Source organism: Varroa destructor, unplaced genomic scaffold, assembly GCF_002443255.2.
Source record: "Varroa destructor unplaced genomic scaffold, Vdes_3.0 BEIS01000007.1, whole genome shotgun sequence".
Taxonomy (NCBI): Eukaryota; Metazoa; Arthropoda; class Arachnida; order Mesostigmata; family Varroidae; genus Varroa; species Varroa destructor.
Window position 1 is genome coordinate 35,317,519 of NW_019211460.1, and position 18,941 is coordinate 35,336,459.

Here is an 18,941-nt window from a genome sequence, read left to right on the forward strand (position 1 = left end):
TCACTTTTCGCAGTTATTTGTAGATAAACTAAAAGTCACTTTTGCTTCATCGATCACATTCTTAGTTACGATTTATAAATTCTTCGAAAAATATTTAGATTTCTTCAAACGTGTACAACATTCATAGGCAATTTTTGGAAATGAAAAATAAATAGCAACATTAACACATCATAAGGTAGCATAATATGACCATTTAAATAAACATCTGATATTCTATAATAGGCACGGCTTACTTATAAATTATGAAGCTTCTCAACTGAACATAATTTGTGGAAGAATACGGGCCAAAGCCTCTCCCCGAAACGACGAACGTAGTTTTTTTTGATTAGTTTTAACTTATTGCCTCGAATAATCCAGATCTTGGAAGACACCTCAGAGAATGACAAATACAGTAAAAAGCTATCAAGACGGTGTTACCAGAAGACGTCACCCTGAATCGAATCTCTTATGAAGACCTCACAGTTGCTCGAAACCAGAACGCTTTAGTCTGGTAAAATTCTTCAGTTTTAATTTGATGGCAGCAGATTTAGTCTCATTGATTTAGTTCAACTTTCAGTATGTTGGTGCATGATCCATTACTCTGTTTATTGCGTATATTTCTAAAACAAAAGTCATTCCTTTTTTTACCATTCATAATAAATAAATACATTTGGCATTAACAAATAAGCAGAATCTGTTTCTATGCTTTGCCTGTTTGCTATTGGAAATGACTGAAGCATTACAGAAGCAAAAACAAATTATGATATTTGAACAACTACCTGATACGATGTATACACTAGAATTTTGGTCGTATGGGTTAGAGTAGTTCATGCATAATTCCACTATAAAAAGAAGTGCTCTTTGTTTGTCTTTTTTGTCTGTTTGTCACTACGTTTGTCACGCTCAATATCGCTAAACCCAAACCGCCTATAACAGTTAGAGTTGATATTGTGGTTGAAGCCCGTTTTCCGTCCAATCTTCAAGTCCTAAAGTACCTTTACATCATCGTCACTAAATTGAGACGGTACACCAGAGCGGAAGGCGTGGCCTAAGATCCCGTTTTCAAACTTGGCAAACCACCCTCAAATAGTCCTTTCAGTGATAGGCATAAGGCAGATGTTCCAGGCTGTTTCGACAGCATTTTGATTTCGAAGGTGTTTGAAAACGCACTGGAAGGGCAGGACAAGCGCCTGCGAGAGAAGAACTCCATGTCAGAAATAGGCAACATCTCAAGGGAAGTGGGATTTTTGAAAAAACCGCTGGTGGTATTGCCCGATCTAAGAGATATTAAGTGGTTCAATATGAAACGTGACACAGTTAACTTTTCCAACTTTTTGCACAGATTTACTTGTTTTCAGTCACAGTATGCATTAATATTATCGTTGTCTTCTACTATTGGATGGTAACTTGTTCATTTTGGCTACTGTAAACGCTGTAAGAATCTATAAGGTTCCGAAATACAACTTCGAAATTACGTTGAGATCTAGATAACATTTCTGCTAAGAGGTTATCAGTTAGTTCGAAAAAAAAGTAATACGTGACGAGTATCATGATGAATAGAACGCTTTCTATAACTATAAACCTTCAATTAAACTATAAACCTTTCATTTTTCCCACAGTGATTCTTGCAGTGTGAGGTCGAGCGTGGTCGTGCAATAGAAGCTATTTACCTCTATTCATCAAAGGGTCCTTGGCTGCCTAACACGGGGTCTTTTTATCACTGATAGCACACTTTGGCCATAGTCGTGGCAATAGCACGACGAGCAGTTCCAAGATGGAACTTTTATTCCCGAACCACTGTAGTTTTTCGACTTCCTATGAAGCCTGAGTGACTACATCTAAACAGACCGCCTCAGATTTCAAGAAGCATGAACGCATCTTGAATACAAGAGAAGAGCAAAACGCGGAGTGTTCCACCGTTATAAAATAGTGCCACTTTGAAATACGAGATTATTGGTCAGGTTTCACTCTAAGCAACGTAACAGGTACGCGTATTTGGACAACCTTCCAAAACCTAAAGCGGCTATTTTTCACTTCTTCTGGATGGAGCATGGCTGTGCAAACTTATGAATAGGCTTCCTGGAAAGCTTCGGACCGAACTTTAATGGACGTCCCTCTTGCGCTATCTGTTAGTTCCATCAATAACAAAAAAAAAAAACCCGTAGACGCATGTTTCTGCGTAAACTTTTCGTTTCAAACGTTTACATATCTAGAAGTGAGGTTAAGCCCAGCCAAATCGACGCCTGTATTGCCTTTTCATTACTCAATCGCGAACCTTTTCTTAGAGCAGAATATATGACCAGAGCCACTGAGCACGGTACATGCACACAATGTGCTATTTCAATATACAAAATAGGTCTGTAACTTGTAATAAAAGACAGTTGTTTTATCAAATGAAGTGACATCAAGGCCTTCCACTCCTTGTTAGCGGCTGTGTGATCGAGTGCGCCTTAGCCTATATGGGATACACATACTGTGCTTTCCTTGATTTTCTCTTATCAAATGCAAGACGCAAAAGTTGATCTCCATTTTTCCACGTTATGCCTTATTTGACCATTGACGAAGATGCCAAACACAGATCGTTATAAAAATTTTTAAAAGTATTTAGGTGGTACAATTAACTCGGCTTTAGGATAACATTATTTCATAGTAAAGTTACTGACAAGTGTCACACTGAGCTTCGGGACTAATTAACTTGGATAATATGTTTACTCGAATTAACTCAACGAAATCGTGGCCCCGAAATCGCCTAAAATATTACCGATTCGCTGTAGGTGTGTTATTAACAATATAAACATGTCGATTCGTTTAACACTGTATTAGGAATATTTAGAGGCGGCTATAGTTATAGCATTCCCGCTGCACTATTTCGAGGCTCGTGCATCTATCTGTCTATTATTTGTCTTTAACTAACCGGGTTCTTCGTCTAGAAATTAACAAGCTTTGCAAAAGACAAAAAATCCTCTGCAGTAGGAATGGTGGTATATGGCATTTGATAAGATACTCATGCGCACAACTTTTAGCCCATTTTCAAAAAGGCCGGTTTAATTGTTTGTTACTGTTATAATAGGTGTCAGGACAATAAGCTATACTAACTAATGACATTCACTAATTTCATAGCGGATCGGCAACGTTGCATGGAATAAACAAGAAGCGCCTCTCTGCGCACATCTATCACGAATCTAATTCGAACGAATCTAAGTCGAAAAACGTTAAAAAAACATTAGATCAAGCGGCTCGACTAGTAAAGGAAATTGTGCTGTATAAGAAATCACTGACAGATCAAACGTTTACTCCTCTAGAAGCGTAGTTGGTGCCCTTTTCCAGAAAGCCCATCTCAAAAACGCGAATTTTTAAAAAACAGTTTGCCTTAGCGAAAATGTTTGACAGAACTTCGCGCGAAGCCGTTTGTTTCTATGTTTCAAGTTTTACATCTGGTGTCGCCGTTCGACGTTTCATCAGACGGCTGGCTGCCAGCACGACACAAAGTGTGTCTATGCGCGAATTTTCAAGATTGGCAGACAAATACGTTGCCCACTAAGCTTCCACGATGACTCTATGAACGCCCTAGCATCTAGCAGTGCGACATATGTATGGCACGAACGATACCATAAGTACCGGAGACGAGGACAACACTGATCTGCTACCCATACACGTTCAATGAAACATACTTCTTCCATCCTTGAAGTGACTCTCTTTTGTTTCTCTATTTTTTTTTTTCGCCATCATTCAACCTTGCATTATTAACTAACATAAGAGTGTAGAGAGGATGAAATCAGTCTATATCTACCTGGCATCTACCCATACGGCAGGACATTTCAAATGATCTATTATCTCTAATACACTGAGCAAAAAAATGTGTCTCGAACGAAACGAATAAATTTCGAGCCCCTAGTGTAGGGAGCGTCAGCTTGAGGTAGATGAGTAGTGACAACCACCGGTTAAATTGTTGAAGAACTTAACTATTGTTATATCTCAGTCGTCTGTCAATTGGATGCAGCATTGTTTTAATTAAGTAGTTGCCACCAAGGTTCCGCCCTGTAATGGCAGAAAAGACGAGGCTGGCAATGTTGAAAGCCGAATTTTTCTCAGTCCGCAGATACTTTAAATGGAGGGCTGCCGCGAAGTGTCGCAAAAGACAAATTGCAATTGGTCAACGTCTTGCGCGGTATAATTTAAAATCTATGTCGAGTGTGTAAGAGTTGTGGAAGCTCCCTTTCGCTTTGTTCTCATTTGGATTTTCCTTTTTGCCCGTTTGATACAACTTTTGGTATCATCACCATCATCCTCCTGCGTTTGCGACCCGCTATTACAATAAATCATATCAATGTGTCAGCTGTTGCTATTGTCAGTAACGCTGTTTTACGCTACGACTTAGCACAAGGCAGATTAGTAGTTCAAATAGAAGTTCAAACAATATAACATAAAAGTTTGCCAAACTGTACCTGCCAATGAAGAAATAATTGCTGCTTGCTTTTTTTCTGTCGTCTGCTACTACGAGGCAAAGTAACTCGCAGGCGTCTCATTGTACATCACGATTGGAAGTTGCTGCTCTGTGTCAATCGGCCTTTTCGTTGCCTATAATAAGAAACGATACCTAGTAGCTCTGGCAGATTCATCGCCGTGGGAATGCCTCTCGTTCCCAAGATCCAACTGCATAAATCAAGTTTTGTCGTGGGGAAAGCCGACAATACATTGTAAGAATAAGAGGCTGCAAGAAAAATAAAAGGAGAACGACACAAGGCTAGCCAGTCACACGCCGGCTCGCGTGAATGGAAAACTGAAAATGGCAAGGTTGCTTATGTGAGAACAGGAACGGTAGCGTCCTGACAAGAGCAGACAAAGTACGTTCCAAGGATGAATGAATACATATTGGTAAATGCCCTACAGTATACGAGTCAACCACAAGCCACGGCATTATCGCCATTATTACTTTATGGTGGGTCGGGTCTATCAAACCAGAAGTAAACAAAAATACGCTCTTATGCTGACGCAATTCTTCGAATTTTTCCATTATGATAAAATCACCTCGGGGTTGGAAACTACGCGCTATAAAAACCCAAGACCTTATGAAGCAAAATTGAGCTTAAGCTGGGATATACACTATGCTTGCTGTATTTAGCTACAGAGACTACAGTTTGAGTTTAGCTTAAGCTACTATAATCCTTCCTACATTTCGTGTCGAATTCAATGTGCAGAATATTTAACAACGGCCAGCCATATCTAACCCCCCTCTTTACAACTACTTCAACCTTTGTCTTGTGGAAGACAACAATACAACTTCAATTGCTGAAATGAAAAATTTGAAAGGCAACATTTCATGCGATTCTACTATAATGTAGGTCTGCTATTCTTCCGAAAACCACACACATTTTTGAATCGTAGTAAAATTTTTGCTGGGGTCTCATAAGTATCATCATATTAATATAGCGATAAAGCAGTAGCTGACTAATCTCAGACAGTGTGCCAAACTGTTGTTGAAATACGCAGATAAAACCGAGGACTTATGTCACTTTTTACACTTTTAATTAAGTGCAACTGAGAATGATAAGTTCGTGTCTTCGGGGCGATCATTGTGAGACGCGTTTGTTAGACTTCCTTGAGAAAATAATCGTTAACACTACACTGGTTTAGCATCGATCAAAATTAAATTTGAACTCAGGAGTACTGCAGAGGGTATGTTGGTTTATAGGACGTACGATCTGAATCAACCGGCTTCAACGAGTTAGTCAGTCGTCCATCCGTTGACAACGCTACCAACTGCCGGCTGCCTGCGCCATCGAAGTTGAACCTCTTCGTTTCGACTGCGACAGAAACAAACCACGCGAGGCCGCCGTCGTCTTCGGTGGCAGCACCGACAATGTTAGAAGGCAGAGTTTTGTATCGGTACATACCGATAAAAGTTTTGCAAAGGGTATACAGAAGGAAAAGTAATGCCCCCGATCCCGATTTGTCATATTTAAAGTACACGATGTATCGGAACCAGCATTGCCACAGTCCATTGTCTGTTGTCTGCTGTTTATTATTAACGGTAGTAAACGTGTAGTCAATCCAATAGATTGCTGGCCAGCCTGGGTGAGCCTTGGATATTGTGACTAGGCCCTGAGGTATCTAAGCTTTATTCCGCAACAGGCTAATAGACCGAAGGGACTTCGGTTCGCTCCTAACCATCGGTCACCATCGTTCATTCTGTTATTGGTTAAGGGTAACCATGAACGAACGAGCGTATGTACAGATGAACTTATGTATACCAATAAAGATATTTACTGTCTGTTCAAGCGTTTTCTTCTCCGTCATTCTTTTTGCTTTTTTTGCAGTTCCTATTATTTTAATTCTCTAAAACGAGAACAATGTTTCTGCAGAGAAGCTATAGTGATTCTGAGTGATTACTTTGGTAGTTCATATAGTAATAGTGACTTTGTTTTTATTTCTTAAAAGGCCATAACCAAATGACGTTGACTGTGTCTGCACGAACCGTGCGATTATGTATGTCAGAACAAGTGCTGAGTGTATATGCATTTCACTGTTTCTTATTTATGTGTATCGGCTGTAGAATCTCGCGTATCGTCAAACAAAAAGTCCTGTATCGTGCAGTAACACTAGTGAAAGGACAAGCAGGCACACAAAAGCACTAATAAGTACACCCGGAAGTCATTCAAGCCTACCTATTCCGGCGATCGTTGATTCAGAAACAGCAATTAGCGCTGCTATTCATACTTGTTTTTACATATCGCTTTCGCCGACCTGGTCCTTGATTCGATCGCTTTTATGGGCATGCCGCGCGTGAGAAATGCAAATAGTCTTTTAGAGTACTATAGTACTCCAAGCAGCAAATAGCGAGTCCTTCAGCTTAGTGTATCGAAAACGTTAACGAGCAAGGTCGCTGTGACGGGTGCTATTGACTGCAGCATGCAGACCGGAATGGGTATAATAATAGTGAATTGTTAATTGCTGACTGTGTTGACAATCTGTTCTTTTTGCCTTCGAGCTCAGAGACTCAATATGGGGTAGTTCGATTGTCTTTTACGATGAATAACAAACTTCACAATAGGACCACTTCCTACAAGTGGGCACCAAACAAAGCAAAGAGCTCTGTCCCCTTAAAGACACGCTTCCTCGTCGCGTGCGAATGCCATACTAGTAGTTCGCTTCGAGTCTCGAGCTGATTGTGTCTCGCGCGAAAGGGGCCGCCGGACTTTAAAGCACAATAATTTTTGAACTACTTGGGGTGGGGCGACCATTTTTGACATGCGTTAGAGGCACTCTCTGGTTACACACTTGCTCCAGTGCTCTGACAGTTTCTAGACAGCCGCAATACTTGCTATTAGTGATCCTACATGTAATGTCTCTTCCGATGGCTTCTCGAAGTGAATCGATACCGGAATATGCTCGTACACCAGTTGCCCCTTTTAAGGCCTATAATGATACGAATTTAGACCAAAACAATAGGTGAGTTGAAGACAACGTTGGATATTCCTTTGCTTAATCTAGGATGTACTCAAGACACGGCGACAAGCGGCGCTATCTTCAACTGCGCGCTCTCAATTACCGTACCAACCATCCATAAGTCTCTTTTGGGACTCGAGATACACAAGACAAGAGATGATTTTGGTATCCGTTGCAAATACTGCCGTCACGTGATGTGCGAACCTACTCAATACAGTCACCCTATTCAATTTTTCCCTAGTATGGCGCCATTCTCTCGCCTCGCTGGCAATAGGGATTAAGCTATGCCTTCTCTATGGCGATCTTATGCTCCAAGCGGCTTTTTTTTTATTCCTTAAATTTCTGACAATAACACGTGAAACACACCACACGTATTTCCAAATGGTCTAAAGTCAATTTACGAGGCACCAATTTTTACAGTTTCCGCATTTTCAATATGTGAGTTATAAATTTATCACACGCTATATGTGAAATGCCAATTTTGATTGTGATAGCCCTTAGGCCACAGTCTCTGCTTTTGTGCAAAGCCTCCACGAATGTGGCAATGCGTTTTTGTTCTTCAGGCCCTGATTTTGAGTCACCCTCTCGTCGGTTTTCAAGCCTCTAATCTCCGTTCCCGAGACATCTATATCTTCCACACGCAGTGATTTTGTTCAACGCTTTTTTCCCAGTCTTCGATGAATTCCCGCAGTGTTTTTATTTGCATTTTTTTTATTCACTTCGTATATTTTAAGAGACTAAAAAAAAGATGCATGGAGAGGTCCGGAACCTAGAGAAAACATCTCACAAATTAATTTTTATTAAATTACTTATTTTTTTTAAAGATATGTTGGGTGTTGTGGTTTAGATGTTTAGGCTTCAACAGGGATATTTTGCCAGAAGGAAATATAAATATTATATATACTGACCTCTGTATACTTCTAAACTACTTTTCATAATTAATCTTTACAGACACTACTTTTTAAAATATATGGTGCCCATTGCTGTCAAGCGTCCGACTCCCGGTATGTCAAAGTGGCCTGTGTGAAGCACAGGCTGAGGTAGCCGTAAACGAATTCTTAGAGGAAATTCATAAGAATCGAATCAGGTGTTTTTACCATACTGTAGTTCGGCATTGTGTTCTGAAAGGACGAGAAGGTACAAGTATTCTGTTGTAGGGCGTGACCGAATTGCGACCCCAATGACGGCAACGGCGACTATGGCGGTAGCTAAGGACCGAACAGAGGAGAAGACATGACTGTTTTTTTAATTAGGTTAGTTTGTGTCGTTTGATTTGCTTGCTATTATAGGTAGCTACGAAACCGTGCGGTCATGTAACGTAAAGGATATACTCAGCCAGTGAAAACATTCAGAAAACTCAAAAGTACACCATCACCCCAGTTTCAGAACGCGTGTAGTAATACTTAAGCTGAATAAATGCAAATATTTGTACAACGATAGCCCGGGCTATACAAACCGCAATATAATACTTCTGATATTAAACACTATCCACGTATGGCGTTACTGCTTACACTTCAGTTGACGTCGATTAGCTCTCTACTGGTCTTTAAAAATAATTTTTAGGGGCATCGATCAACAGGTTTATACACGTCATGTATATATTCCTGCTTTTCCAGTGGGGGTTTTTAGAATTTTCTTATCGTCGCTTCTATTCAGTCTACTTGTTATCTCATTCTCACTCTTGCGAATTTACGTCTCCCATTCCATTTTCTTTTTGTTCAATTATCTTCTGTCATTCCTGATTACCCCCGCATCTGTCCTTTAACTTTTTTCTTTAGATTAGCCTTTAATGAATGGAATTGATTTGCGTGTTCTTGACATGTGTTTCCCTATTGGACTGCCGCGGCACTTCGGTTTGCAGGCCAGCGGCTTCGAATGGCTTCGCTCGAGGTTAGCAGAAAAGCTTACATAAAAGCAGCAAAACGTGATTGATCCGCGACTCGGTCCTTTCGAGTTCCTCTGTTATTTTCTGGACGTTTCTGGACGTGGAAACGTTCAAAGCTTCCTTCCCTCTCGATCCATCTGTTTACAGCCCAACACGATGAGCACAATGGGCCTCCTTATCTCTAGTGTTCAGGCCACTTTTCCCCGAAGGTCTTATTGTTACCAGCCTCTCGCAGACGGTCATCGGCCGGTGGCCGGCATTCGTGTGCGGCACCCAGCGCATACGAACGCCAACTACCTCCTCGGTAGAGGCTGTGACAGGGTAAAACGACACCAGCACATAACAAGCGTAGTCAGTCGTTAACGGTAGCGCCGCTGGTGTTGTCTGTGATTGTAATTGGGCAAATTCATTTAGTTATAGCGGGTCTATTCTCTCACAGACAAGCGATAGCCTACCCCTACGCCAACAAATTATCTAGAATATTTAAACGTTGATAATAATTAAATGAGACCACGCAAAGTTGTCTCTAGTATTTGTGTCGCCGTGTAGTCTGTTGCCATTAAAGTAACCCGCTTTTCTCTAACTCGTAACATTCTGCGTACTAACATCTATTGCCTATCACATGGCCGATCTTAGCAAGAAGTATTTGCTACATCTGGCAAAATACACAAAGGCAATCGAGTTCGTAGCCGTGTAGGATACCATGCGGGTGGTGACTTTTCCGTTGTATTTGAGACACCCAAGAAGCCATCCAAAACGCGAAAAGAAGCAGCTGTCGGCATTGTGAAGCACATAGATGATCACAAGCCGATTAAATGTCTATCACTATCTACTGCCAGATTGGTTGCCCTAAGGGCTTTCTTGTCAGATTCTTATATGAACGAAATGAAAGTACAGTCTATCTAAAACAGTTTTGGAGTAGTCTGTTCGCAACTTGTTTCAACAAGCTATAGTTAAGACCAAATTACGGCTCTGTTAGGCACCTAAATACAGAAAATACGTCTAACAAGCAACGGTGACCGTGCTTACGAAATCGAATGTTCACTAATGCTTCTTTTTGGCGAATGCACACACACCCATATGGCTAATTTTTCTACTTTTAATCAAGGCTCAAATATAGAGCTGGTAGACTGTTCTAGGCGTTCGGACAGAAGACAAGATCGGACAGAAATCTAGAGGGAGCTTGAATAAAATATCTTGATAGTTTAGGCGGATCTGTTTTCCAACTGGTAGCGTGACATGACGTGATACGCAAAGTACTAAATGTAATTGTATGACTGTGAAGTCATTGTATCGGGGCATCGTTACAATCTTTATATTCCTGTGAAGCTTATAGGGTCCGTATACGTCTAAAAGACAACACAAGACTATTGTGGTAATTAAAATGTGTCTTTCAGAAGAATTGAAATTGAAATGTTCACATTGATGACCTTCATTATTTACGCATTCTTGCAGCTTGTTGCTTATACTTAAGCAAACGCTTGCCTAGAGCCCTTCCTTGATGTACCATTTCAGACCTGATGAATGATTTTTACGTGAAGTACCTTCCTTTATCGACATCCAAAAATAAGAAGTCAATTGACGTGAGATCCGGTGCCCGCGGCTGGCTTTTTATACGACCTGTTCATTTGTTTGAGAAGTCCTCGTTCAGAAATGTACGTATCGCTAATGCGCAGAATAACGACACTCTATCCTTTTCAACTAAGAAGACATTATTACTTTACTATTGTTCAAGCGGTGGCAAATGATGTCCAGCTGTATATGCAGGTGTAGGTGTTTCGTAAGAGTTGCATAAAAATGATAGATCCCTCACAGGAGATAGCTATCCCTAACTTGATTCAACTGCTGTTCTAGGTTTAGAAAAGAATTCTCTGTTATATGATACACACGGTAGTACTGATTTTCAGAACCTGAAATGAACTTCATCGCACCGCGTCACCTTGACAATTATGTCTTACCCTGGCTTTTTTATGCAAAGTAATTTCATGAAGCCGCAGGCAATGATTATGCTCATCCTTCTAGTTAACTAATTTTGGTTGGTGTATCTTCAAACGCAACTTTTCTATTATACGCCGCCAAGATTTGTCCGATGTATTTAGTTGAAAAGAAAGTCTAGATGTTCAGGGATTTATAATAAACGCTTGACTTATAAACACTTGGTACTCTAGCCGTGGGTGGCCGTTGTCTGACGGGCACCACTCGAGACATCAGCGATGGGTCCGGTGGCTTCAAACTTTTGCGGGTTGTCTCTCTCTCTTCGACAATATGTTTCCAAAGTTTTCAGTTTAAGTTTTTTATAGTACATCGTTGCTGAATTTTTGGAGATTACACAAGGATTTATCACGTAATCGGTCGCGAAGGAAACGCCAAACAAATATGAAAATAAAATACTAAAGTTTATTCATTAAATGAATTGGCGTTAGTTATTCTTCTTAGTTTTTTTTTTCCTATGCGCTTTGCTGGCGTTTATGTCCAAGAGAAAATATAGGAGTGGCATAGATTTTGAGATCGAGCTGCAAAAAAACCTTTCATGCCTGTTAGGCCTCCCGAGCTGCAAGATCACAGATGCGATGGCGAGAAATCTACATAAACAAACCGTTTATGTATATTCCTCCATTCAAATAGCTAGTAACGTTTCTTTTCGAATCTTAGCTTTGAACTAGGAGCGCAGTTCAGTAGACTAGATATAACGACAAATTGGGTAAGACGGCTAAATGTCTCCATATCTTTCAACATGCAATACTACATTGTTGCAGTAGGTATGTTTACAGCAAAATATTATAGGTATATATGGACGGTACTACAACAACATTGTGCAGTTATCCACCAGGCAGGAATAGATAGCAGTATTTTATATGTGTATATATGTATACAAAGTCTACTATAAATGGTTAATGTTACATATGCAATTCGAATATAGACTCAACAGGGGAAGGTAAACTATATTCATAAATTGGCAAAAAAGTTGCGTATTTCCCCTACGTTAAGTCCATATATGTGTTGGCTTAAGCAAAATGCCCTCCGATTCAAAGATCCTAAAACAAAATAGAAGTATCGATACCATTAATGTTGAAGTGGTTCATTGCAAGCTTCCTATAACGTTTTTAAATGTTCCGCGCTAAAATTTCCTAAAATAAACATTTCCGTGGAGTCAACTGCCACCTAGAAATATTAATCCTCTTCTGTGCACATGACGAATTACATTTTTGATAGGAAGCTACAGTACGTGAGAGCTTCAGCTGAATTTCCCAGAGAAGCGAAATACGGCCACAATTTTCCAGGGGTATTTCTAGCCAGCAAAAGGGAACACAAAGCGGCTTCTGTATGCAAATTAGTTGCTGCAATACTTTATGTACCCTTTTTGACCAGCAAAGGCACTATGCAACGCGGGCAGTTAAATGGATATAATAGTAAAAATGCAGTAGTAAGGACGACATTACAGGGACTGCGGAGCGATGCTTTTGCACTTCAACACTCATCCACTGAAAAAGCAAATTAGCGTAAAACAGAAATCGGCCCGAAAGTCTATGTATTTCTGCCCTCCGCTAAATTGCCGATCATCTTATTGGGGCCGGGATCAACACTTTGCCCTGACAATGGATCCGTAGGAAGGGTGGGACAGCTTGACGGAGTCGCCAAGGGCAGCGTACGGTAACTCATTCGCATTGAAACATTCTATTTGCAAGAACGACTGAGGTTGCTTTGGGCATTCGTAACCATAGCAGTCTTGCACCCCTATAGCCTATTACCTTTAACTATTCCGTTGCACAAACCCTATGACAGACAGAAAACAAACGTTTTAAGGAGGCGTCCCATTTTCTCAACGTGAATCTCGCGATACATCCCGGTAGCTACGATCCAAAGTGACTATAATATACGATCCACTCCTGCTTTGCAAAGGCCTTTTATTCTCACCCCGTCGTAAGAAACGGGCCGGAAGAGGAAAGTGAAGCAACAAAAATTAACCGATTTGTCCTCGTAGCCACTTTGTTTTGTTGCACAACTCTCATTATTCGCTCTTTGTGAAGAATTCTTCATACGCTTTTACTAAATCTGTTTATTTAGTTCGTCATGATGATCTTTTAGTATTTAATTCACAGAAGCATAGGAAAATTGTGACATATATTGCTATGTAATTTTTACGTCGACAGCAGAATTTTCTAGAAACCTACCTAGATCTTGCGGAAAAAATAGTCATGTGTCGATCCGATAAGTCTCAATGTTAGAAAATGAAAACGCTGTCTATGTCAACTAATTACAGCATTGTTTTTTACATTCTTGAATCAAATCGAGCTCTAGCCCGCTCATTACTGTCCTATATCAAAATTTATTTAATTTTCCCACGTCAATCCAAGGTATGTAATATTTACGTAACCTGCCATTCAGACAAGTACACTGACTCCACTCCAATACGACTACTTACGCAAAGGACACGGAAAAAAACATCATCGCACAGACTTGTTAGCAGTACGTGGATGGCATTCTATCAAACGGTTCTGGTAGCGTTAACAAGTAATAGTAATAACAATAATAGTTTACTGTGGGCGTCACCACCGTTGGTCAAATCTTTTTGGCCTTGGTGTTCTTGACGCTGGTTGATGTTAAGTTTGATTGGCGCGTGACCGTCGCGCCAGGAAGTCTACCAGGTAGCCAGTGGACTTTCCAGATTTTGGCCACTCGTTAAAAGCGAGACCTGCCTTGGGGCTCAACAAGTGGGTGTCAGTACCCTCCTTCACACGTCGGGCTTTCCCTCGCCCTTTCCCTTTGGGGTGGCGAAGACAGCCGCAAATGTAAGCCGCAGAGACTTGAAGGAGGCGTAGTGCAAATCCGTTGTGGGGCAAGCAGAGGCGCCTGGCTCGTCGAAAGGTCGGGCGCGCGAAGCGCTCGACAAACGCGTGCCGGCTTGCCGGCCGTCAACTGCCCCCCACAGTACCCGTCGTCCTTACTATGTCCACTAATACAAGCACTTGTGCCCAAACGAACAATAGTAGCTCGCAGATTACAAGTCAACAATTCCATATAGTTTAGTACCAGCACGCCACATTATCGTATTCAAAACTAATCTCCATCGAAAAACGCCTTATCTTAAAAATTGAACGCTCACCAGTTACTCACCACCTATTAATCATCAATTTGTGTTCAACGGTAAAATGATTGTCGTTGGCCAGCTGCGGAAAAAACAGGTAGTCGAAAGGAAAGGAGTCCTGCCTTGCGTACTCGTTGGGTCTCTGCATTATTTGTGCCTGCTTTGTTGTGCCTGTGATTATTCAAGTGCCCCTTTGCGGATCGAATATTATACTAAACCTACGCTGGCTTCACCAAAATGTATAAAGGAACTGCTACTATCAGTATTAATGCCTCACAGTTAGACACTGTGATCTGAAGATCGTTGCTCATGTTGACAAAGTGGTGCAGAAGTTTTATTACTTCGAATCGTTTAAGCGAATGAACCGAGGGCTGAGTGTAGGAAGTGGTCGGTCGATTTTGGTGCGCAGCGAACAGCCGACCTTCAAAAACTAATTATAATGCATAGGCGCCGTATCCTAAAGATGACTGATGCCAGCGTCTTTAGTCTCTCACGGACCCAGCCTGAGGCCTCATTCGCGTGGTAGTGAAGTGTTGTGCAAGTGTTTTCCCACTACCGTTTGAACACCGAAGAGATATGTAGAACAGAGCATTTTCATTATTATTTTGTAATTTCATTTAGTTATTTTATGTTCAATATTCCCGTCACGCTAGTCTACCAAAGAGCGAAAAGGAAAGATCAACGACCTGAAGGAGCTAACTTCGAAGTGAAATTTTGTCTATGTAATTGCAAAGGCTTCTTCGCTTATCATCTCTCTGCTTAAATGGCTCGCTAGTAAAATTGTAGCAAGAACAATTGCTTAATGCTTTTTAATTGTTGTTCACGCGTCAATTGTTGCTATTGTTGTTTTGATACGCAGACATAAATACGCACAGACACACGTCACAGACAAACGTTCACTTGTTCGCAAGAAAACACGGAAGAAAAAATAAAGTACAGAGCGAAGGCTATTATATTTCACAGAGGCTTGACGTTGTGACTAATCCAACATGGCAGTATTACACAGTCAGCTAATAAGCCAAAAATAAATTGACTGAAACCAACGCTCTCATTCGACGCGAATCGACACATCGAATTTTTCGGTTTTCATTTCGTCCTGAACGAAAGAACGAGCAGTCTATTTATTACACGACGAATAGCAGAGATCGTCACGTACGACCGTCTCTCTGTTGCGGCCTGTCGAAAGGTGCGCTCCAATCGTGGTATCTTGAACGAGAGTGGAATCCATATGCCTTGACCTTTAACATGCCCTTCTGCTACAGCTGCTATTCTTACCGTGGAGCAAGCAAGTAAGTAAATTACCAATTGCAAAACGCCAGGTGGAACTAAACTGAACTTACTCAAAACGCCAGGGGCCACTAGTAAATGGGCAATATGTACGGGGGAATGTATGGGTCCTCAGACTCGGGTCGGAGCCATAAGCACCACAAACATCAGCACCAACACCACCATACGGCTCCGCAGCGGCAACGTCAGATTCAACAAAGCGGCTCTGTCTTTCTGGCCAGCCGTCGGGCAGTTGTCCAGGCACAAGCGACAACGATGACGCCGGGCAGCGCAAATCCCACGACTCCGACAATAGAACAGCCTGTCTCCGCAACTCACGGTCACCATTATCCATCTGCAGTAGCAACCGTAGGTGAACAGAGTAGCGCCCACACTGGAAGAGCAGGCGGAGGGCTCTCTACGGATGCGAACCAAACGGCCGGTTCAGACAAAGATCTGGCCGAAGGCACTGTTGGGGAACAGGGCGAGGCGCAACATTCTAGGCCGCACCTTAGCCTCGTAGAGAGGATTATGAACTTCGTCCGCAAAACCTGGATGGGACTCACGGCCACTGAAGGTAATGCGAATACAGACATCAATGACCAATCCACATTTTCCCCATCGCATTTTGTACCCCTTTTGATTCGATATACAACCATACGTACTTACGTATGCATATAATGCATGCACAGACAAGTTAAATCAATTATTCGATCTACAAATGATAGAGGAATTTGCATTAGTGATTATAGTAGCACACTCAAGTGTTAGTCGTTTCAGCAGTCGCCGCAGAAAGGCTCTTCGTTACTGTCGGTGTAGTTTTCCTTCCAGCCAGTTCCAGTCAAGTGCTATATTTAGGTTCACTTAGAGGCAAACACTACAAAATGACCATCTCCTTTCTGTTACGCGGTTAATCTGTACGTAGAAGGTCAAGATGTTCGTAGACCTGCTTTTTGAGATAGGGGTTCGCCCTAATTCCATCGACCGACCAGCGGCCTACCCTCTACCACCACAAGAAAAAAGGTGGCGCACAAGTTGATGCGGATGTTTGTGTTTTCTACGGACCTGGCGCCGGCTATGGTCTTCTTGTTCAACGAGACAAAGGATGTGCCAGGACATCCGTAGTAAAAAAAAAACCCACAAGTCTTCCCGGTCATCTGCCGCGTCTTTATCCGTTACGTCGCAATAGTCGGTGCGTACGAGTATCATCCCCATATAAAAAAATGCGTGAGTGCCGCTAAGGACCGAATCCGGCAGTCTTATATAACACGGCCTTTATATAAACGCTTATCTGTGAGAACACTTGTACTAGGCGAAACCGCTGGGGGTGCAGCTTAATCACTCCTAGCTCTCGAGTTGCAATAATAGTAGCTGCAATGCTGATGCAATAAAGAAAGGAAGAAACGTTACTATCGCTATGACGTTTATAGTACGTGGCTTTACGGGACTTCTGGAGACATTCTTCCATTTCAAGCATCTCGAAGTCTCCCTCTTTCACTCTTTTGCCCATCTAACTTCTTCGTGATGGTGGCTGGCTCTCATAACAATAATGGCACACCCTAGCAGTGGTGGAAACGGCGGCGACCTAAAACAGAAGACCACAGCCTTATCCTAAGCGGCACCTTGCTACCTAATGCCTGCTTAATATAATAAGAAAGGTCTTGACGATAGACTTGCTGGCCAAAGAGAATAACTCACGAGAAAAGAGGCAGAAGCAGCGCAGGCTACTCAAACAGCAGCAGCAGCAGCAGCATCAGCATCAGCAGTATGAATGAATGAACTAGGCCTGAAACAGTTGTACAACTATGCTGGTTCTGTTCCCTGAACGCTCCAGCTAGAGAAGCGTTGGAGCTCTGATGATGACTTTGCCGTTCCTTTGTCCGCTCACCATACTACTACTACTAGGACTAGTAGCTTAGGATATTCAACTATTACTGCTGCTGCAGCTGCTACCTCCATAGACGGCCTCGTAGCCTGAGGGGTTTCCTGGAGGAAAATCTCCGCGAGTTTGGAAGTTGCTGTTTTTAGTACATAACTCTAATTATTTTGGCTATGATAACCTTGTGCTCATCAGATAACTGATCTACGGTGCCTAGACATGGTTATATGGAATATTAATATTAAAATCGTGAGATAAATCATAATACTGTGTATATCATCTTCTTTTACCAGTCAACGAATTCAATTACTAGAACACCAAAGCAATGGTTCGTGTTTACATGGGAAAGAAACAAACATTGTTATGAGTTTAAGTGACATTATAAACTTTTATAGACATCCAAAAATAAGCTGCACATGAAAAGAAAAACAAAACACGATCCCATTCTGTACTTATTAAACAAAGAATGAATCGTACTCCACTAAAAAGAGAACTGATAAAATTTTATAGGGCTTTCAAGCCCTACAAAATTTTAGGTGCTGTTAGGACATGAAAAATGAGCCTTTGTAAACATAATATTGACATTATTTTTTACTAAAAAGAGCTATAACAAAATATGCAGAATTAGTTCTGTCCGCTAGATCGCATAGGAACGTAATTTTGCTAGCGTAGAAATGAGAAAAATGACCAGAATAAAGTGGGTAATGATGACTGGCAATAGAAAGTTTGCTTTTGTAGATATATGTATAAAACGAAAAGAAAAAGTATACAGATTATTTTCGGCCTACACTCGTTCGGCGATAATTAGTCAAAGTAAGCTACTATGAAATGTTGCTATTATAAAAAATACAGATAAGCAACAAAGCATCCGAGCGCAGCCCTTCTATATATACAAACAGGTTATACTAACGAAACAGTGGGTTTCGATAGAAACAAATATGAAAGAGTCCACCAAAGTGAAGGAACGAGAGCTATCCTTGCTGTAACGAAAAACGGGTTATTTATATATAAGCTTTCCTACGTTCAAAACTAGTTATAAATTGAGTGTTTTAGTCCATAGAAGGCCTAGTATACGGTAGCTTCAGACTAACCTACTTATGATTACGGACAGTATCACATTAGTGTCCATAGAGAATTTAGCGGATTCATGTAGCTGGCGGAATCAACCTTACTCGTACGTTACACAGGTTTCAAATGATGTTTATTTGCATCATTCAGGGCGAAGGGTTTACTACGGCCATTGTGGAGTATTCACGATACGTTACACCGAAGCAAACTTAGTTACCTTTTTCAGTTCAGCAGGAAGTTCAAGAGCATCTGCCCTATTAACTTGGACAGTTTATGGAAAAAAATTACAATTTTCGGCACTTACACATGCATTACGTATATATCTATATATA

The 18,941-nt window shown here is 41.3% G+C and overlaps 1 protein-coding gene across 1 annotated transcript in view; it reads left to right on the forward strand.

Annotated features, from left to right (window-relative positions):
* Positions 1 to 14,141: 14,141 nt before the first annotated feature.
* Positions 14,142 to 18,941, forward strand: part of LOC111253761 (Kv channel-interacting protein 4-like) — a 91,734-nt gene continuing 86,934 nt past the window's right edge. Inside the window, exon 1 of the mRNA XM_022813674.2 lies at positions 14,142 to 16,239. Within this exon, the coding sequence (XP_022669409.1) occupies positions 15,762 to 16,239 (478 nt within the window). The 5' untranslated portion in view covers positions 14,142 to 15,761. The remainder of the gene's footprint in view (positions 16,240 to 18,941) is intronic.